The 22,409-nt window shown below is 40.0% G+C and overlaps 1 protein-coding gene and 1 long non-coding RNA gene across 12 annotated transcripts; one reads left to right on the top strand and one right to left on the bottom strand.

Annotated features, from left to right (window-relative positions):
• Positions 1-955: 955 nt before the first annotated feature.
• Positions 956-22,015, bottom strand: aralar1 (calcium-binding mitochondrial carrier protein Aralar1). Of its 10 annotated transcripts, XM_076541083.1 has the most exons (21): positions 20,602-20,617; positions 19,950-20,228; positions 19,629-19,667; positions 16,676-16,803; positions 12,150-12,206; positions 11,937-12,079; positions 11,700-11,815; positions 11,488-11,627; positions 11,132-11,278; positions 10,916-11,057; positions 10,756-10,849; positions 10,300-10,335; positions 9,412-9,502; positions 9,206-9,281; positions 8,663-8,781; positions 8,417-8,587; positions 8,160-8,300; positions 7,811-8,005; positions 7,629-7,731; positions 6,776-6,866; positions 956-6,129 (listed from the first exon to the last, which is right to left on the bottom strand). In XM_076541083.1, coding segments are annotated over exons 1-21 (2,484 nt in total). In that variant the 5' UTR covers positions 20,603-20,617; the 3' UTR covers positions 956-5,954. The 10 variants fall into 10 exon arrangements, with proteins under 10 accessions (XP_076397198.1, XP_076397202.1, XP_076397199.1 ...); XM_076541087.1 differs by lacking the exons at positions 16,676-16,803; positions 19,629-19,667; positions 19,950-20,228; positions 20,602-20,617 and adding exons at positions 21,418-21,440; positions 21,639-21,910; XM_076541084.1 differs by lacking the exons at positions 16,676-16,803; positions 19,629-19,667 and having other exon boundaries at positions 20,023-20,228.
• On the top strand, positions 16,904-18,801 carry LOC105661870 (uncharacterized). 2 transcript variants are annotated; one of them, XR_013040898.1, is made up of 3 exons: positions 16,904-17,360; positions 17,428-17,583; positions 18,124-18,801. It is a non-coding gene; the product is annotated as an uncharacterized LOC105661870 (long non-coding RNA). The 2 variants fall into 2 exon arrangements; XR_013040897.1 differs by having other exon boundaries at positions 16,904-17,583.
• Positions 22,016-22,409: the final 394 nt, after the last annotated feature.

A 22,409-nucleotide genomic window follows, 5' to 3' on the forward strand; every position in this document is an offset into this window, starting at 1 on the left:
TTGAGAATAATATTTCTTTTGCGATGGGAATTAAAATGGGTTCAGTAGATTTTCAGAAAATTTTATTGGACATTTTTAGAGATTTGTAGACTGCCACTTTGAGTTGTAATGGCTGGGTTGAGTTATGGTAGCCATTTTATGGTGGTCATCTTGAGGTATAGTAGCCATTTTGAGTTATAGTAGCCATCTTGAATTATAGTAGCCATCTTGAATTATAGTAGCCATCTTGAATTATAGTAACCATCTTGAATTATAGTAGCCATCTTGAGTTATGGTGGCCATCTTGAGGTACAATAGACATTTTGAGTTATGGTGGCCATCTTGAGGTATAATAGACATTTTGAGTTATGGTGGCTATCTTGAGGTACAATAGACATTTTGAGTTATGGTGGCTATCTTGAGGTACAATAGACATTTTGAGTTATGGTGGCTATCTTGAGATACAATAGACATTTTGAGTTATGGTGGCTATCTTGAGGTACAACAGACATTTTGAGTTATAGTAGCCATCTTGAATTATAGTAGCCATCTTGAATTATAGTAGCCATATTGAATTATAGTAACTATCTTGAATTATAGTAGCTATCTTGAGTTATAGTAGCCATCTTGAATTATAGTAGCCATCTTGAATTATAGTAGCCATATTGAATTATAGTAACTATCTTGAATTATAGTAGCTATCTTGAGTTATAGTAGCCATCTTGAATTATAGTAGCCATCTTGAGTTATAGTAGCCATCTTGAACTACAGTAGCCATCTTAAATTACAGTAGCCATCATGAATTACAGCAACCATCTTGAATTACAGCAACCATCTTGAATTACAGCAACCATCTTGAATTACAGCAACCATCTTGAATTACAGCAACCATCTTGAATTACAGCAGCCATCTTGAATTACAGCAGCCATTTTGTTCAAGGAGCATAAAATGCATGCAACAAAAAGAAACCCTGAGTGTCTCTTAAATAATATTTATTCTTATTTTAAAATATATGCACAACAACTTAGGTGTTATTCACAATTAGGTATTTCTTTCATATTTTTTTGTGTCTGTTTTGATTTACAATTATGTATAATATATATATATATATAATATATAATATCTTTACAATTCGCAATGAGGTAAAACTAAGTTTATCAAAGATTATTACGACCGAGAATAGTTCGTAAGAATTCGAATTGAAAATCGTCTAACTAATCGGCCTTCCGCGGCTCTGCCGTCCAGAATCTGACACGCAATGATCACAGATCAGTAGAACGTCGATTCGATTTTGCGCCAACGGGCCAACAAAGACCTACCGTTAATCCTTACTCCTTAAATCATCCGTTAAATAATTAATCTCTCGATAAATTTTCAGATTTCGCCTTCTTTTCGACTGTGCGTCGAACGGATATGAAACGGTCGATCACGAGCTTAACTTTAACTCTTATCTATCTCTCCGATCCCTTCGCTGCGGACCACGTATATATACGTTCTCTCAAATATCGTCTCGCGTACTCACATTAGTAAAATGTGAGCGAATCCTAACCAAACATCTCACAAAAATCTGGACAGAAAACATTTCAATATATTAATTGTATCAATTTAGATCTAGTAACAAAGTTTGATTATTTCGACGTATATATACGTTGCAAAAATGTAGTCCTAAATTTGTCAAAGTCGTACATTAACGTCTATGTATATGTTTATCGAATAATTTACTGAGAAGCCTCTTATTTAGAAGATCGTATATATACGTTCAGTTAACTTGCAAAAAAATTGAAGATAACAAAAGCAGTTGTACAAACTATTCGCTACGAAAAAATTTACGAAACTTGTGAATAACAAAAAACGCATATTTACGACTGAATGTACAGCTAATATCGAAGAATAAAAAAAATGTATTTTAATAATTGAAATTAAGAAAAGTTGCAAGCCGCAGCGAAAGGATTAATAATCGCTCGATAAACGTTACATGTAAGAGGTTTCCACGTTTAGAATACTTGATAAAATCGATTTAACCTTAAACTCACTTAGTTTCTTTAGTTTTGGTATGTTTTTATCTGTTTCTTCGTTTGTGCAATCGCGTAACCATTGTCTTCTGCGTTAGGTCTTCCGCTAAACCGAGTGGTCGTAAACAGGCGAAATAATTCGTGTGCCCGTGAACGTAGATCGAAATTCTGACTGCGAAGTTTCATTCCTTCGATTAATATGCAATTTTCATCGTTTTCCGAAATATCGCTCGTTCTAAACGGTATCGTTGTTTTGGCGGGAATCTCGATCTTCGTTTGAAAAGGATAGAACTCGATCCATAAAAACTAGGGATGTGCGGTTACCAGATATGTCGGGAGTTACATCGCTACAATTCGAATTCCAATTTTATTCGAGTGGATTCAAATCCACGAGGTGGCTCGTTCGATCATATTCGGCTCCCTCTCTTCACCGATCTCGCCCGAAGGAGTCCGATCGCAGTACGACCGCGCCCACTGTCGACCGAACTCACCCGAGCGCGTCCGATCTCCGTTAGACCACGCCCACTGTCGACCGAACTCGCCCGAAGGCGTCCGATCTCCCTTCAACCGCGTCTACTGTCGACCGAACTCACCCGAGCGCGTCCGATCTCCGTTAGACCACGCCCACTGTCGACCGAACTCACCCGAGTGCGTCCGATCTCATCAAACCACGCCCACTCTCGAGCGAACTCTCTCGAGCGAACTCACCCGAGCGCGTCCGAGATTTTCCGACTCGAAAATCCGCACATCCCCAATAAAAACCTAATGCTATTAGAACAGGCTGTCTTCAGAAACGCTGATTTTCGTGGAAACCGGAAAACGAGTAATCTATTTTTAGGCCGGTTGAAGAAACCCTCGAGAGCAAATTAAAATGGCACAGAATTTTATTTCCAAGCAAATAAACCGAGTTGATCTCGCTAGAAGCGAAATAGTACATCGTTCAATTCCTTCGAAACGCGTGTCCGAAAATTCTTGCTGTTTCTTCCGCGTATCACAAGCCAGCCTGCGAGATAATTCAGATTTTTATAATGTTTAGTTAAGGACGAGTCGTGCTAACACTTTAACGATGAAGTAGCAGCCTCGAGCAACTCGATGCCCCCGTGACGGTAAATTAAATGTTGTCACGAAAAGAAAGTAACATTTTGATGAAACCCGAAGGGAGATCTACGTGCCCGAGGGCGCATCAGTTGCCCGAGGCTTGAAATAGAGGATCGGTGCAACAAGTATCGAGAAATATCGTGTATACGTGTTTTATGTATAAAAACCAAACGTGTTTATTGAGCTGCGAATGCCCACGACGGATTCCTGAATGTTTATCATAATTTTTTTTTCAATATATATTCTTCTCTGAACAACCTGCGAACGCTTATCCACGAGATATCCTTCTGTTCGACTTATATTTTTTAATTAAGCCATTTATTAACAAACTTGTTCACGTGAATCGAATGTTACTTGAAAGCAAAAATTGACTAATCTCAAGAATTGTGTTTAAATATTAGGAGACGCGTTAAAGTGGCCAGATTTATCAAGTCAAACAGGACTATATATAGCGTTCGCATTTGCCAGTTGCATATATATGTACACGGGCTAATTAAATATATTTTACATATGCAACATATGTATGTACATCGAACTATAATCAGGATGGTTGAATTGATATTCAAGGGGTCAGTCACCCCTAAACTCCCACTTCCTTCGCTTTATATAAATATACACCCCAGACTTAATCCAGACTCTATATTCTGATGCTGCCTGGGCTTCTCTTGAGTAAGGGTCAGTAGAACTAGGAACTAGCAGAAATTTGGGGACAACCCAATACTTTGGAGAACCTAAAGGAGATTTAGGAGAACCTAGAAGAATCTGGTGATCTCCTAGGAACACCTAGAATATCCAGGGGTCCCTAGGAGATATTTCAATGACTTAAAAGAATGACAACTGAGGAGAATCTGGAACCAAATGAAAGATCCAAAAAACTCAAAGGAAGTAGGGTTCTCCCAAGACCAAAGTGGGGTGCTCAACTCCCTACGTTTACCCTTACTCGAGAAAAACCCAGACAGCATCCAAATATACAAAAGCAAAAACACCACAGTACAAAAACTATAACCTCTTTTGACAAGATCAAATTCTTCGAACACTGAAAGCCTTTAATTTCAAAAATAATCTCTACGAACGAATCCAATACGAATAAATTTAATAAAGAAATCTTCGACTCTACTCTGTATGTACATATACTGAACCTCGAATGAAACCAAAGCGCACGGTAAGTTGATGACGTGTCAGAGAGATTTGGAAAGCAAATGGTAGTCACGACTAGAAAGGCTAATCTCTGAAGCAATCCTACGGGAAATTTGGAAACATGCTGTGAATATTACAATATCCAGCGGACGAGTGAACGCAAACTATGTCTGAAACTTGTCTACTATCGAATACAAACCTACAAAAATAGTGTAAACTCTTGGGAACCGCGTACAAACAAGCTTCAGTTTCGATCGCATATAAAAAGTAGAAAAAGTAAGGTGCCACCGGCAAAGCAAGCCTTCAAAAGTGCGTACCAACTCTTTCACTCTCTCTTTTGTACCCTTTGCACCCTTATTTGTCTAAACAAGTATGAGAACACGCGAAATTTCTGCTGAAGCGACAAGCAATATAATTCATAAGCTAAGTTGTCGAACCGATCAATTAAAAGTAGAGTGCAAAAGGTGAGGCAGCATAGGATCGTTAACGAAAGGTGTTTCTACGTGTACAAAGATTAACGTATCTGCTTCTGGTCAACCATTCGAGCTCCACACTTGCGCAGATCGGTGAACGTAAGATTAAAGAGGCTATTGAGAATTTTCAATAATATCTTTAAGTTAAATCGTGTTCCCTGTCTCTATCTCGACTCGGTGCTGCCCATCAATCTATACGGGGTTCCGCTATGTACACTTCCCAATAGATTCCTCCATATTCGCAAATTTTTATCTTACTCTATCTCTGATTGGTTCTAGCGTTCTTTGATTAAAGATACATATATCGCTTACAATAGAACGGCTGGTAAGTTGGCATGTGGGGTGGGATACGGGTAGTAAACCACTTGTTCCACCTGCCCCTATCTTTGACACTCTGGAATCGGAGACCAGGTTTACCAATGGCAACACCAAGTTGCCAATGTAAAGCTGATCTCTACCAACTATGCTAACTCTGACGAGATCCATTCACGTTGTGATATGATGCTACTACCCCTGAGTAAATTGGCTTATACCGCTGCGACCAATCGAGCCCGCATTCATCTCGGCTGCCAACTTACCAGCCGTAAGATACATATCCAAGGATCTGATACTTCGTTCCTTTATTCTCCAAGGACTATAAATACACATTCGATTTGTAGACTCTGCCAAACGATCATGTGTGCAAGAGGCTAGTTTCCCACTGGACAGCACCAAGTATCTTGTCTAAACCCTGTGTTACTGTTCCTCCTGCTGTTCTATCGCGGCGAAGTGTCCTCTCTGGAGGATCGTCACCGGGGTTGTGCGCATTAGCGATGCTCTGTCCATACTGAGGTTCCTAGATGTTGCCATATGTTCATACAGCTCCCTGTTTTACGAGTTTACAGAGATCTTTGATATCATTTTTGTCATCAAGAATCCTTTCGATGTTCCCTTTTAATATAACACTCCTGTCCCGTATCGCTTCCAGGAAGATGGTATTGTCCGTCAAATGTTCAGGGACGCTGGCGTCCTAGAAATGGATCCCTCGACAAGAAAGTCTCGGGCCTGGAAGATCCGGGTTTCAACGACGATTGAAGACTCTTGATCGTTGACTAAGCTTTGACCAGGTTTGGCTAGGTCGGTAGATTCTGTGGAGCTCGTACTCGTTGGTCTTGGACAGTCGGTTGAGTACTCGGCGACTCGATGCGCAGTTCTGTTGATGACGGGGTTGTCGCTACAAGCTTAATTTTCTAGCGGAAGCTAACTCGACGACCGTTACTTTCCGTTTCGACCGGCTTGGAATCTGGGTAGATAGAGACCGAACTTGGTTTCGATGCCGGTGAAGATGGGCAGAGCGACTTCGTAGCCACCTATGTGGTCCGGGTTCGTCGAACGTATCTCTTTCGCTACTCCTGTTGCCGGTACCTTTTGCTCGGACCCGGAAGGTCGACTGGAAACAACAGTTTGTGTTGTTATGATGGAAACAGCCTTCTGATGCGGATGCAAGCGATTTTCGTAGGAAACTTCACTATTCGTTGGACAAATTCCTGAGAACATCTTCTGCCCTTCTTTAATTGCAATATAACAAGAGCCTACTATATTCTGAGTATCACAATAAATATTTGTAACTGTTATAAACAGTTGACAACAGGCAGAAGATGTTAAAACAGGTATCCCGAGCGAAATAAACGGCAGCCAGGTAAACCAGGTAAAACAAGGCACAAGCAATGAGTTCCAATGAACAAAACAAGAAAAGAGAAACAAAAGAAGAGAAAGCACAAGAATGTACTTACCAACAAAACAAACGGTTCCAAATCATTTTATAATTTGCATGCAAATTAATCACACGATGTTTAACCGCAATGAGATTAGCATGTCAAAGACAAACAAAAGAACAGTTCGTCAATGAAGATGTAAAAACACATAAAAATAAATAGTTTGTTCGCCATACAGCGATAGATTTGCGTGACAATCCATACACACACCATAATTTGGACAAAGTGTAGTTAGCAAACAATTTGTTGAAACGATTGTTATAATGCATTTTGAAAAAAGAAAAATGATGAACGATCGACTGATTTTTAATGTGTACTCACGATCCTCCGAAATCGACCACGAACAGCCTCTGTAGTAACTCGTAGGTGAAGAGGGTGACACCGAACTGGGGTGACGATCTAAACACTCGGGCTGCAAAACAGAGAAAGAAAGTCAATAAAAGTTGATCACTCGAGCGTTAACACTTGCACACAATATCTCGTGTTCTTTGTCTGAATAAAGATTTGAACTTCAACGATTAAGAACGTGAATTACTTTTGATAACAATGAATGTTATGACTCTGATTATGAATTTGAATACATAGATGGCTTGGAGGAATGATAAGGAGACACCTATCACTATTTCCCCTTATAATTTTTAAGCCATCTATGCTGACAGTGTACATACACGTACAATTATTCGACAAGATGATATCATTCATTCAAACTTCAAGACACACTTCATCCTAATGAACTGAACGACAACTATTAGTTGCAAATAATAAGAAATGAAGTAAACGTAAGTTACGTGAGGATAAACCGTGCGATGTAATTACTGTTTCGACCAGCAGTCTGCTCAAAACAAGATCAGTGTGAACCTATTTAAAGAACACAACGTTACGAGAACAAAAAACGAAGAACAAAGGGTAACTGAAACATCACGGATTATTATTGGCAGGCAGAGAGAAAAAGATGTACTCACTTAGAAGCAAGTCACCAGGTCATATTGGGGAGAAAGAATAGTCGAAAGATGCGGCCAGGGGACGACCCCCCGCATGCAATCGACCAAATCAAAATGTATTACTAACTTTCTTGTATGTGAAACTTAAAATAAATATCGCACACCCTACGCGTTTTTTACTCGAAATTGAACTGAGACAGTTCAAGAATATACGTAAAAATTCAATGTTATACCTGTAGCTCCTTTCCAGAACGCTTTGGCACCTTCTTCCCTGTAGATTTTCTTTGCACAGTCTAGCAATCCGTTGTATGTTGTTTGACCTTGTCTGGCTACAACCTGGAATGCACGTACACGATGTTGGAGAACGTGGAAGAAAAGTAGAGTGCATAATTATAGAAGGAAGTAGAAATATTACTTGTAGTCTTGTTTTTATTACGTCTGCAGGAGTGACCAGCGCTGCTGCAGGGACGCCGGCGATCGCACCGGAAGCGAGAAGTGACAGAGGCGTATTGTACCCTCCTTCGTCCGCTAATCGTATCTTCGTGTGTGCATACATTGGGAAATAAATTGCACTAAATGGAATATCTCTTAAGAAACAAGCTCTTGCGCCCTGGAACGAGGAAACGAGATCTTAATGTTGATTCAGTTGTAGCTGTCTAAAACGGGACGAGCATGTGTACGCATGTAGCGTCAGTGAAGTGAATAAAAGCTCTTGTTCAAACCTAATTTGGTCGATCACGTTCGAGCCGACAGGAACTACTCACTTTGTACAAACCAAAAACACCTAGTTCTTTAACGACAGTCCACGCCCTGACTTTGGAGCCCCCTGCTATTTCACCAGCCACCTGCAGCCGGATCTTTACAATTTCCAAAGGATTCGTGAATATCACCTGAGAACCGCCTGCCTAAAAATCAAACAGAATATCTCGGTAACGTTGCAATTTTATGGGGTAATAATACACTACCGACAACGGTGTTAAAAGGCATAAAACGTAGAAAATAATATCTCTGGAAGACTTACACAAGCACCGGATATAATCTCCCCGAAAAGGGGTAAATTGCCATTCTTATCCATGAACTTATCTCTGACAAAGTCGTTAACCGTCAACTTGATGGCCTTTTCCGGCGCCACGCCCATCAATTGAGGCAACAAACCTCTGTAAAGGCCGAAGAAACCTTCGTGCCGGATGACCTGTCAAACGCAAGATACCAACTTCATGATTAACAATGCAGACAGTGTTTCATGGCGAGACTTTTCGATTCCAACCTTTTGGAAGCAGTCAAAGCTGTTCCTGTACATCAGCTCGCCGACCAGGGACCCGGTCCTTTGGTTCTGCATCCTCGTCTTCACCAAGTCAATGGGATACACGGCTGTTGCGCCAACGGCTAAAGAAAACATTATTCATCGAACGTTTACTTTCAACTGTACCTGTCTCGGTCCGCAACTAGTTGCCCTTTGAGTCAACATGTACTTAGATATAGGTTGCCTCAATAAAAGTATACTTTGAGATTACACTAAGATTTTCCTAATAAATAGACTTTCCCTAAGTTCTCCCTAGACTTTAAGATCTTCCTGAGAAGATCTGGACTATGCTCTTCTAAATTTTTATCTAAAGTAATCCTACACAAGTGTACATTTTGCTTGAGGCATCCTGTATGACCATGAGGAGGAACCCAAGTCGGCACCAAGCAAGTCGTCATCATCCAAGACGCGATATCTACATCTTTAATAATCCTTAAAATATCCTTAACAGTTGTCTTGAGTCACTGTAATAAAAAACGTTAACGATAACAAGGTAATTGAACGTACCTCCACCAATAGATCCTAAGACAAATCGGTATCCACTCTCGAGTATCTGGACGAACACGCCGCGCTCTTCCGGGCTCTGAAATAGAAGAATACTGTCTATATTGAACAATGTATCCGACACACAGTTTGGTAATTGTTTGTTACATTGTTCCCAGGATAATCTGGTGCCATCTAACCGGCATCAATCTTCTTGTCACCACACTTACCGACACCGCCTTAATCTCGGCAAGGCGTTTTGTAATTTGCTTGAAATACTGCTCGGGTGTAATAGCCACGAGATCATTGTATACAATTTTCCTGAAACCCGAGAAAATGCGTGCTCAATACGTAGACCGTTGCTGTCGCGGCGTTAAAAAAAGCAATAAAAGAAACTTTTGAGGAACATGGTGGAATGGCGGGTTAGTTAATGCGAGATCATTTCCTTTTTTTGTTTGAAAAGATGTTCAGATAGAAGAATAAAAAAAGAGGTAGAAGAAGAGGGGAGTTGGATACTCGTTAATAAATAACGTTGATGGCACTGCTTCGAGCGATTCTAAAAATATATCCTGCCGATAGAGTACCCTTAACACGCAACCTTAAATCTGTCATAGCATTGAACGGGACAAATGGAAATCGTTAGTGCCCATGGTGTGCAAATATTTGCAAATACCATCGTCCTAAGATAGATGCTGAAGAAAGTAGGTGAAACCAGTGGTATTATCGATTTATGTACAGACAAATACAGTGGCAAAAGCAACGGGAATTTTCCTTCTAAAGGACTACAAACGTGGAATTTAGAAACGGTTTTCTTTCATTTATAAAGCTCCACATAATTCTTTCACGAGTACTTTTTTTAAAGAGTCCAGAATTTGTACGAACTTTCCGAGATTCGGGTCGATCAGCAAACCTCTAATTATTCCCTTTTCTGTTACACAAGCTTGGAAAATCCCTTGATAATCCTTTGAGAACATAATCCCTTGACTAATTCTTTGAAAGGTTCTCTAAATTCTCTGTTCCGGTGCTTTAGAGAGATTCCCATTGCTTTCGCGCGAGGCCAGCGAATGCGTTATAACAAATTCATAGCACGTGATTATTCTTGTAATACAAAGACGCACCCAAGCCGCGATTCTGCCTCGTCATCTTCTGTAGACCTGATCCAGGCAGCGTAAACACGTAAACAAATACATTCAATGATAGGAACTTTATTTGACGCTCGCTGAAGATCGGAAAGAGTATAATGGAAAGCTTTAACGTTTATCGTTATGTTTGGTAAACGTAAATGGCGACTAAAAATGAATATTGTCCCGGTAGAGAGGGGCTAGGGGACTCTCCATCTTCCTTTGCCAAAAACACTCGACATTTGGATGATGACGATGATGCGTGTTACTGACTGGTGCAACGATAGCATTTAACATGCAACATTTTCATTTTATTTCAATCTCGTTTTGCTTCTCGTTGACCAGGTCAGCGTGGAAGGTTAGTCATTCTCTGTTTGCGGCTGAGAATTGTTCACGGTTCCACGTGAACTTTCTGCTCGATCTGATGTCGAGCTTGGTGTCTTAGATACTCACCCAGTCTGATGGAGCAGGTCGCAAAGTTGAAACAGAATGTCCACCTCCAGCGGCGTGATCTGCGACATCATTTGTGCGGAATGAAGGAACCTCTCTGAAAATGATCAAAATTATTAGAAGTTCATCTTTCACTCGTCAACGTTTACAACTATGACGTTACCTTTGGTAACCTCTTCAAATCTATGGCCATTTGTAGCATTCAGGTAAATACGTTTTATAAGCTCCATATTATTCAAGAGAGAATTGAACGCCATGAAGTATGGAAAGCTCACTTTACGTCCAGTCTGTCCAGTACTAGCAGCCTGCAATTAAATAATCGAATTCATCAGCTCGCACTGGCTCCTCGAGGAAGGAGACGACAGGATCGATAACGTACCGCGACCAAGTTGTCTCTCACGTCCCTGGTTAACAAGTGGCTCTTGATGCTGAGCATTATGTCTTCGAAATCTAGCGGTGAAATGAAGCCTTGACCGTCTTTGTCAAATTTCTTGAAAGCCTCCGTTGCGTACTCTTCGTGGAAGTCCTAGAGGAATTGATGAGCGATGAGTAAGCAAGCATTACTATGGGATCTTTGGATCCAGATGAACGCTAGTTACCAAATAAACATTGAGGAAGTTGAATGGTTATATTTTTAGCTACATCTTAAATAAGTGACTTTATTAGAATCTATTTATATTATGCTCGTTCTTCGGGAGCCATTTAGGCAATGAAGACCAATTGAGAGGAACGTACGTGTAAGAATTGACTGAACTCAGCATAGTTGATCAACCGCTTCTTGTCCTTCCCAAAATAAAGTTTGATCAAACTGCTTTCCATATTGAACGGCATCCTTTGATGTAATTCCGTTTTCAGCATCACCTCAGCGAACTCGTCTGCGAAACGAAAAATTAACTCGTACAGATTAATGAAAATAAAGTTTGAAGTTTCCTGGAGATTCTACTCACCAAACGCAACCATTCCATTTCCATTAGTGTCGAACAACTGGAAGGCTGTCTTGTACAAAGCGTCTGGCACGCAGAGCAGCCCTTCGAACGCTTGGAACTCGGCGAACGATATGAGTCTGAAAGTTTTAATGACATAATTAAAGCTTCTTAAGTTCTCCGCTTTAATTAGCGAGTATTCAATGGAATCTTGAAACTGCTAAGACAGTATTTGCTGGAGAGGATGCTGTTGATACAAACCCATCTTTACTGGTATCAACGATACCGGCGAGCAAGTTAACGGAATCAGGATTGTAATCGGGATTCGTGTAGAGTCCAAGGTAACTTCGTACGAAGTCAGACGCGGTCATAAACCTCTCGCCATTCTTTTCTTGTGAGGCGTACTGTAACAATCAATTAAATTCCGTTATGTGTCATCCTGAGTTATTTTTACAGCAAACAAACGTTGTTTACCTGATTAAATATTTCATGGAGCCGTTCAGTGTTCGCGCGTTTTAGATATCCGGAACCCTGAAAATCAAACAATCCCCAGATTAATATCAGTGAGCAGACTTATCTATTTACTTCAGATTACATTCACAGGAATGTTCTTAACGTTAATGATGACGTTCCACGAATGGCGTTTACCGCTGAAATTTCTAACATAGTCTTGATGCGTCAAGGGAATGAAGAATTGGGAAACTATCATTGCAAGAATTGTGATTTTTTCTGAGTTGTTTTTTGTGACGCACGATTTCAATACAGAGATTTACTGTAATCGCAGACCCAGGGTTATCAGTGATATTGTATATCAGCACGCACTGCAGAAAGGTTGCTTTCGCTTGCACAGCTTCATCTCGCATTGCGTAAGTTCACGATAGTAGGGTCGTCAACATAACGTAATGATCCGTTAAAACCATAACAGCATTCGCTTTCCATTTATGCAACATTAAAAATGAAAAATGTGCACGTGGCAGCGATATCTCCGTTGGCAGAACAAGCAAGGAATCTGATAAAATTCTCGAGTGCGTACGAGTACATATAGAAACATCACGTATCGTTCGCATGGCTCTAACGAACCTGACACTACCACACTCACTTTTCACGGTCAAGCTGCTCGAGAACTTGACGCAGAAAATAATGCGGTAACGATATATGCGTGTGTAGGAGAGTCGGTGAACGTGCCAGCTCTATGAAGCCGATAACCCGATTCGGTGTGTCGTTGATGTTTCACCGACGAGAAAAAGAACAGTTCCAAAAATAAGGCTCGACTTCTAGCTACGGATATTCCTCCCTAGCCGCTATAAAAGCGAAACGACAACACAACGTTTTTCTGGCATGAATGTATCTCATTCTTATGAAACTCGACATTACATAATACCGGGTAGGATCTTATAGGCTTTCGTAAAGGTAACACGGCTAACAGAACGGAATATTTGAACTAGGAAGACAATTCTGCTGGCAGAAAACGATAATCTGACGACTGGAAAATCACGTGATGCGCCGAGGAGGAAACCTCATGATGGAACTCCTTATCTGTTGGGTGATTCACAGAAACAGAAGCCTCTAATCAATTCCAAATACTAATGAAAAGTTTCCGTTCAATGACTCAAGAAAAAATGGGACACTTACTACAAGAAACTAAGGTTTCGATTACTAAAGGTCACACGAGTGATTACAAACACTACATTACAATATAATGACTCGAACCAACCATTTTGTTCTTTGAATTGATAATGGCACAATTTAGTTAAAGTGAAAATTGCACTCTGCAATTATATTAATGAACGAGCAAATATTTACATTGTCAATAAACAACCTTGACTAGCCTCCCAATAATAACGCTGTTATTCGCACCAAAGACTCCATCGTTGCAACACAGTTGTTACCATACAATGGTATTTACGCGAAATGACAAGAACAATAAAAGTATAAAAATAAGTACGACAAACATACCATAACGCAGATTGCTTCAGAGAAGCCTTTCCAACCGTGAATAGAAAAAATTACAAAGAAGGGTAATTCGTCACGATTTCTTATTGGGAGGAGAAAAACGTGTCACGTGCTTCTGGAGATCAGCATGTTGGCAGTGGTTGTATGTCGAATACGAGAGCAAAAGAAAGTGGGGAGTTAAGGCCGTGAGGCCGAATGGTAATCACAGAGAACGGTATGTGAGCCACGCACGTGTCGGATTTGACGGGAACACGACACCGATGACCTGTGTGCGTTTCGCGCCCGAAAGCCACGGATAGACTACAGCAGCGCGCGCGAACAAGAAGAGAACGTTGTCTAGCTCCCTCCTTCGCAACTGTCTCGTCACTTTTTCATTGACTTTCTGCTGGCAGCCAACGACGGCCTTCTGATTGTCTCGTAGGCGCTTCCGTTGTGCAAGTCTAAATAATATTTGCAACAGAATTTTTCAAACGACTCAGGGATGTGCTGTTAGCATGATGGTAGAGCTTCTTGTACAAAAAAAAACGGCATCATTTCTCGGCGTACCGCTCAAAGGAAACTCGTCCTTTTATCTAAAAAATATACGAACGTTATAGGATATACAATATGGTACGAGATGCGACAATTGGAAAAGCGATACCTTCTTTTTAATGTTCTCGGCGCCGACGCCGGTCGTGATCACTGTCAAGAGCAGGTATTTTTACGCGTCTGAGAGAGCACGTGCCTTGACATGGCCGCCAACCGGTCGACCGACCGGATAACTTCCTACATGCAACGCGTACGTTTTGCAACGGTTCACATTACATAATCTCCGTCACGTTGTTTATCGACGTTCATTAGTCCCAGTTCACAGCATCGGTCTTAATTAAACTCGTTAACGCGTCGAATTTTATTGACCATAGAGAAAACGATTGTGTTAACGTGTACGATTGCATTCATTAAGACAGCTTCGTTGATGTAACGAGGAGACCAAACGGCGTAATCAATAGAGATAATGCTTGACGCCCAAAGGATTTCCTGCCACGTGTTGTGCACAATTTATATAGGTTACATTAACCTATAGTATTTAGGACGACGTTTCAACCTCATACCTTAACTAGAGCATAAGAGCAAAATGTCACGTACACATAGGTCAATGTTATATATCACTCGTTTAAATTTAGAGGTAATTATAAAAAGATGATTATCTGACCTCTGCAGAAACCACGAGTTAATTCCTATGACAACAAATTAAAATCCAATGAAATTCATCTTCCTACTTCCTAGGTTCTAACTAGGTCTTCCTAACCTTTATAGGGTTTCCTCAGACTTCTCTTGAATTCTCCAAAAATCCAAGACAAGCTAACATACCTCTGTGTATCTTTCCTCTTAATAAAAAATGTTTACATTGCATCTGAGTGCTATGTATTGCATAAGGCCCGAGGAATACATAAATCGTAATGAGCGTCAACTGTCCTACGTAATCTTCCAACAAGAAAAATGAACATTGGTAATAGTAGACGAATAGATCTCGCAGTAGAGGTAACGAGACAAAGCAATTCCAACGTCTGGTGAAATTATTCCTCTTCAAAGGCTTTCCCTTTCTCATTTCCCGATTAATCGGTCGGCTCTCGGACCGGTTGAGTGGTTAAACGATTCCAAAGGGGCTGAGGAAAAAAGAAAAGAAGCAACAGGTGTCTTTGAGAAGTGTAAGGACGGCCGCAAAAGCAGCGACGGATAATTCGACACGAGTGTGTGCACCGAGCTAAGGTTTGACGAGACTAGCATTGAACGGGAGGTACTTAAAAGGTATCCCGACCACGGTCGTCTAATACGGTTACGGAATTTTAGCTAGCTATCACGAAACGATAAATCGAGTCACGGATAATCTCGGCAACAACAAGATCACACGTTTACGTAATACGTCACGCAAAACAGAATATTAAAAACACAATATCAATTTGCACTACTTGCCTGGAAAATTTTGTTACCTCTGTAAAATCGAGAGTTGGTTTTAAGAACAACTATTTTAAGGAAGCTTCTCTTTTCATTTTTAACTTGCACTTATCGAGTTAGAACTAGGTTGAAGTAGCCTATTAAGCGAAAGAAGACAGTGTTAAGTTTCTCAGTTACGAGGAAAGAGCGATCGATAAAAAAGCAATATCGTCACCAACTTTCAGCGTCGGATATCAGATACCTGAACAGAAAATCACGTCCGATTCTTTCCTACTCTACAAGTACTTCACAAGTGTACTTGTGTACAATTAAACGATAAAAAATAATTACCGTGGCGTTGAGTTATGACGTATCGCATATGTATATCACAGATGGTGTCATTTCTACGACCATCTGTATAGAAGAAACCGGAACCGAATGATCAACTACATTCCAACGCAATGAGTTCACTGCTCTTGCTTGTCCAAAATCCAAAATTTCACTCAGTTGCCAATCACTTTCACTTCAAAATACTTTCTCGTACCAATCACGCCTTGTGCTAATCAATCATTCCTTGTAGCATGGTAAATGTGATGATTACAGACTTAAGAAGATATGATGGGATTTGAAAATCTGGAAAATGAAAAATTTTTAGGTTTGGAAAAGTGAAAATGTAGAAATTTACTGGATGAATGAGGTATGTTAGACGAGGATTACAACCTTTTATAAACCAGAAATGTGTTTTGTATGAAAAGAAGTGGTAAATATGGCGAGGATTGTTCCACAGTGCAGGAAAGTAGGGTTGGTGGCCGAATGTGGCTCACGAGCCACCACTTGTTCATCCCGGTCAAGTAAGAACTAAATAAACCACAGTGCAGCCGACGCAACACCCAAATCGCAAGACTGATTAGAAAGAAAATCTGACCTCTTCGAAATGATTGATGGTTTCATGCATTCTCCTCTCCTCATTCGTTTCTGGTCCACTTCGCGACACCAATTACACCTGGAATCACTGATAACGCACACCTTTAGACACTGGTCGAGTCTCTATCACGTGATCAACCGGCGGAAAAGCAAAGGCAATCGACAATGGACGGAAACGTGGATCATGTCGTCGAAATCAGAGATGTTACCTCAACGAGGATCCAGGCGTAACTGACGTGGACTAACCGCGAGCCTCGCGACGCAACTGGTGCAGGTTTATACGCACGTACACCATCGAGAGGAGGACACGAGGTTCCCGACTCGCTTGCAGGGAAATCTGTTACACAGGAAGGAGGTTCACATTGATATAAACTCCAGTATCTTCACTAACAATTCCTACCGCACTGCAAAAAAGCATTTGTATATTTAATTGCAAACTTGTGTATCTTTATTGTTATAGCAAAACCAACACTTATCTCACCCATTACCAACTTAACATCTTAGCAAGTTTTAGTAGTTTCCTCATTTTAGCAAGAATATTACATATTTCATTGCAAAAGTAAAACAATTAGATAAGGATACAAGTGATCAAAAATAATGGTAAGAAGATCCTACAGATCAAGTTGCTTCAGTTCCGAGATAACAGGTAACTTCATAGAAATCAGAGAAAGAGGAATAAACGAATAAAGAAGTAAGCAAAGCCTCGTGGCTGAATCGGATGGATTTATCGTGGAATAATAGCGTGGGCTGGGATAATAATACCCATATCCAGGCCTCGCGTGTGCGACACAGAAATTGGGTCAATGCGAAGGGAACAGACGCGGAATCGCCGAGGATGAATCTCGCAAAAGTTGCGCTGGAGGATTTACTAGAACAAGCGAAAACATTGTTCATGTAAGAGTCGATGGAATAAACGTGGCATGGCATTTAAAAAAATTATAACGCTTCCCACGTTTTCCAGGTCAACCGTCAGACAAACTCTAGCTAAAATAAAAAATCTTTACTTCGCCTGGTTACCGCACAATTCCGCTGAACACACAATACTTCTGAGCAACGGTTATCCGATATCTTCGAGTGTCTTCGTTAAGCGAAAAAAAACGGATTATCGATTTTCTTGGTACGCTGGCACATTCTTTACATTCCAGAACATTTTTCTGCCAAATCATAGCGAAGCAGTGAAAAATACATTCGCTGAACTAAATTCGTGCTTAAAATAAAGGCCGTTCGAACCTAAAATAAAAATTGATGAATTAACAATCGATCGAAAATAAATCTTTCGGTGGAAACGTTATTGCGATGACGTCAAACATTGGTATTTATACGTGCTCTCTTCTGAATACTTATTTCAACGTCCGAAATTCAAACGGTCAATCGATCGGCTTGGAAGATGCAAGGATTCTCACCAAATTCCAGAGTTTTACAATACCCACTATTCAAAAGAATTACACATGTAGAAATTCAACTTGATTTTTCTAAATTAAGAAATTAAAAAATTTGTACTTTTATGAATTTGAAAATCTGACATTTCTAAATCTGTCTGAACGCTACAGCAATGAAGAACCTAGTGTGCGAGTGGGCCATATAGCGAGACTCCACTTAACATGCACGTTAGAAATAATTCTCTGTACTGAAGTATTGAATTTTTTTTCTATTCCAGAGAGGAATTTTTTCCAACGATTCAAAGCGAACACGGATCAGCTTTTACGCAACGCTAGCCACGAATTTATGACGGAGCCACAGAGAGCTCGGAATTAGCACAACCTGAAAATCGTCGCAGTATTTTCGGCTGCTCTAGTAGGTACACGTGTTCGAAAGTTTCTGCAGGCTATTGACTCGCTGCCTTATCGCAAAATTGAGACCTGTTATATTATCGATCATATTTAACGCGATATCGCTCTACGTTAATGGAAATCGAAGGAGTTACTAATCTTAATTTGCACGCATTCGATCGATATTATATAACTGTTCGATAAAATCGCAACAATTATCGCGAACACGATAATTTTGATCGTGTTACGCCACGAATAGAGATGCAAATCGATATACTACGACGAAGTTGCTAGGAATCAGCCTCTGAAGTCATCATATGTTAATTATTCGGTGAAAAGAAGTTATTAAGAGCTTGAAGTACACTTAAATTACATGAAGAAATAATAGCTACACGAAAGTAAAAAAAGAAAAATAAAAATTACAATAAAAATGATTTCGACATGCGCAGAAAACCACTGCGCCGATGCGGTGTATTCGACGCAACATATCTAATACATGTACATCTTCAGAACCAATAATAAAAAGCCTTTATGCAATTTTATGCAATTGACAGAAACGATGAGAATTGATGAAATCGTTACAAGCAACAGAACATTTTAGAATCGAATAATCCATGATTTCAAATGCATGACAATAAATATCGAGTGAAGTTAAGTTTACAGAAAGAGTGGATTGAAACCCAAGACTTTAATTTCGGTGAAATGATGGGCAACTGAGGAGGCAGAAATTCGAGATCTAAAACGAGAGATTATTGACCACGTTCGTTCGTTGGTTTCTCAATAATCTCGCGTGTTTACCGAGAATCGTGATACAAAATGCGTAAAACTAATCTCGAAATAATCGTAATCACGCACAAATAACAACAATGAGATCTTAACGATGTTTACTGAAATCTTCCGTTGCTTAACGATATTACATATCTTGCACTGATTTCGACACTAGCAACTACGTCTGAATATATCGATAATATTACAAGAAATGCTATTTTCGAAAACACTGGCCATTTAATTAGTCTCATTTAGTTATCGTCGGTCAGTATCACTCTCGAAAAAAATGAATACAAATATTATAAATAAGCATAATCTAACCTCAATGCGATACTTCGTTTTTTTTACTATTTTTCTTTCTTATCGTTTAACGTCCTAAAAATGTAACATCCCTATACGCATAATTTGTTAAATCAAAATAACTCGGAATTTATCAGCCATGTCTTCAAGGTTTAAAATTATCTATGAACTTTTATATTTAGAAAGGAAGAAAGCTATGAAGGTCGGATTTAGAATCGCTTGCGAAATAATGCGTCCCTAACCTTCATTGGTCGACTTTTTAGAGATTCAAGCTTAAAGTTCTAACGTTACTTGCGAAAGACAATTTTTTCTTTTAGTTAATTACTTCTGTTCTCATTCCTGTTCTGAATCCTTCTTCTATACCCTAGAAACAGAATACATTGCTTAAAAATGAAGTTGAGAAATAAGTGCAATAGATTACATTAATTTTCTAGTTTCGTCATAATCGCTGTTTGTGCGCGATAAAAGTACCGTTACAAAACGCGACACAACCGATAAAAAGCTTTGTTGGGGACTTAATAACCGAACTGATTAACGAAGGCGGTTAGAAAATAATAAATAACGACCGCTGACGTTGGCTTGGTTAGCAGAGAAAGAATTGTCAGTACACGGAAAAAGAGGAAAAAGGAATGAGATAAGCACAAACCAGAGATTAGTGTTGCAACGAATAATTTGGTTCCTTCTTGCGTTAGAATGTAGTTATAACATAAGCGAAATACTCGTCTAAAATTTAGTCCAGAAAATATCTCTTCATTGTGTCTAATTGTCCATCGAGCCCCAGCGGCTCCTCGATCTCTTCCCGCGTTGTTCAGCGGCAGCCATTGTGAATCGAACTTGAAAATCGAATTCGTTCGACTGAGTAAATATCGACTGTGTTCACAATGACGAACCACAAAACTAGCCAGTGATCTTCTCACAGACAACACTAGTAAAAAAGAAAATTGATAGTAAGATAAATTCGATCCAATTTTAGGATGAATTAAATAATAGAAGCATCAATTTCTCGATCCCCATATCGATAATAAAATGATACGACAATTCAAATATCGATAAACGTTCCTAATATGTTCTAGCCATTATCGCAATAAATATTAAAACAAAATTTGAATTTTATTTAATCCTCAAGCAGTATTCACTTGGAGATTTATATTGAAAGATGGAAATAAAATTCAAAGTTACGACACAGGAGGCTTAACGGTCACGGTCAAGGTGATCGTAAGTAGCGATATATCGTTTGACTCGAATCGAACGTCTGCATTCCCCACGCTTCTTCCTGCGTCACAGTAAATAGGACATACTTTCGACAATTTCCGTGATCACTTATGTAAGCTATGCGCCAAAATTCGTATATAACCGAGGTCACTGTACCAGTTAATCTTTTCTTCAAGGTTTCCTGTCGAAAACCGTACTGCGGTACGAGGCCACTTGAGACCTTCTTTATCTGAAACAACTTTGGAACTGGCGAAAGTTCTGTAGTTTTCAAAGTTCCACGGATAATACAGATTTGTGTGGTTCGATTTCTAGTGCGGTCTCGCTATATGGCGTCAGATGAGACCGTGCAAACAGAACTCTTTTAAAAATTTTAGAATTTAAGGATTTCAAGCTTTCTAAATTTAATGAGACTGCTTTGTAGGCGGTCAAATGGCGTTAGTCAAATGTCTATCTAAGCGACAATTACCGAATAAACTTTACATTTCGGTAACAATGAATTTATCGTACTGTACAAGCACCAATAGAAACTACAATATTTGGTATTCAAACAATGATAACTGTGTACTCAGCTTTAAGGGTTCCAAGTGTTACGGTTACATTCCTTGTTCATCGCTATTTCCTACTCCCGTACAGCGACAGGATGTTAGCAATCATTACCGGTTATCGTGCTGTGGCATCGTAGAGGGGAAGATGATGATCCAGGAGCGTGAAAGAAAAGGGCGTTGTAGGTGATGGCAAAGGAAAATCGTGGGCAAAGATATCGAAATCGAGAGTGAGGGTTGCGAATGAAGTCCCGGTGACCTCGAAAGCGAGACAGCCTCAGACCGGAGACTTCAGGATCGATATTCGCACCGCCATTCGTGGATACGTCCAACTCGATGCAGATGTCACTCGGCCAGTACCGCTTCCGTCCTTTGCGGCAGGACTTGAAGAAAATCAAGCTGATTACGATATAAGTAGTTCAGATCATAAAATTCATAAAGATTTAAAAAAAAAACTAATTTCGCCGCGACTCGAGACTTCTTTACGGCCTGGGTTGACGCGGTCGGAAAACGACCGTTACAAAACGACATACGCGGTACGGCGTGCCGTGTAACGAGGCGAAAAGATCGACAAAACTTACCCACCTCTTGGCAGGATGCTTGAACGAGAAGCGAGTCCATCAACATTCCCAGCAGGAAGTTTACCTCGATCGTCCCTGCACGAGTTCACACTTTGTGAAATAAAAAGGTGTTCCCGAGAATCGAAAACTTTTTTTCTAGGTGAAATCGAACGGCGACGTTCGGCGACACACTCTCACACACACAGTCACACACCGGGTCACAACACTTGGAACTTTGTACAATATTTTTCGTCGCCGGTCTGTCCAACGAGTCGTGACGCTCTCTACGAAACGCTCACCTGCTCTTTGAAAACACTTTGCAGAACGGAAGCTGCCATGCTACTGCGCGTCAACCAATCATGTAGCGCCATCTCAGCGGCCATGATAACATTGGCGCTTGCCGATTGGTGGCGCCACTAGAGGCGGCACCGCGCGAAACTGAAAAAAATTCAAAACTATTGTTACTCAAAACATTGTTTCGTACAAAAAATAAACGAAAAATATAGTTGAAGTATATAGCACGCTTCACGCGGGAGATAATGTGAACAATTTGTGAACAAAATTATCAAATTCAGTTGCAAATATTAACATCACTATTACGCAATTAAAATAATATTTTTTGTTGTTTTATTGCTTTATATTCTTTATTGTTTAAAAAATATAAAACTTGATTAGGTTTAAACCTGTAATAATTAATGGTTATTCAATTATTCGCATTATTTAATTTGAATTCTAGCGCCACCTGGTATGCACAGTTTGAATTAAATTTGAATATAATCCCGCCTTTTTTGT

This window comes from Megachile rotundata, chromosome 16, assembly GCF_050947335.1.
Source record: "Megachile rotundata isolate GNS110a chromosome 16, iyMegRotu1, whole genome shotgun sequence".
Classification (NCBI taxonomy): Eukaryota; Metazoa; Arthropoda; class Insecta; order Hymenoptera; family Megachilidae; genus Megachile; species Megachile rotundata.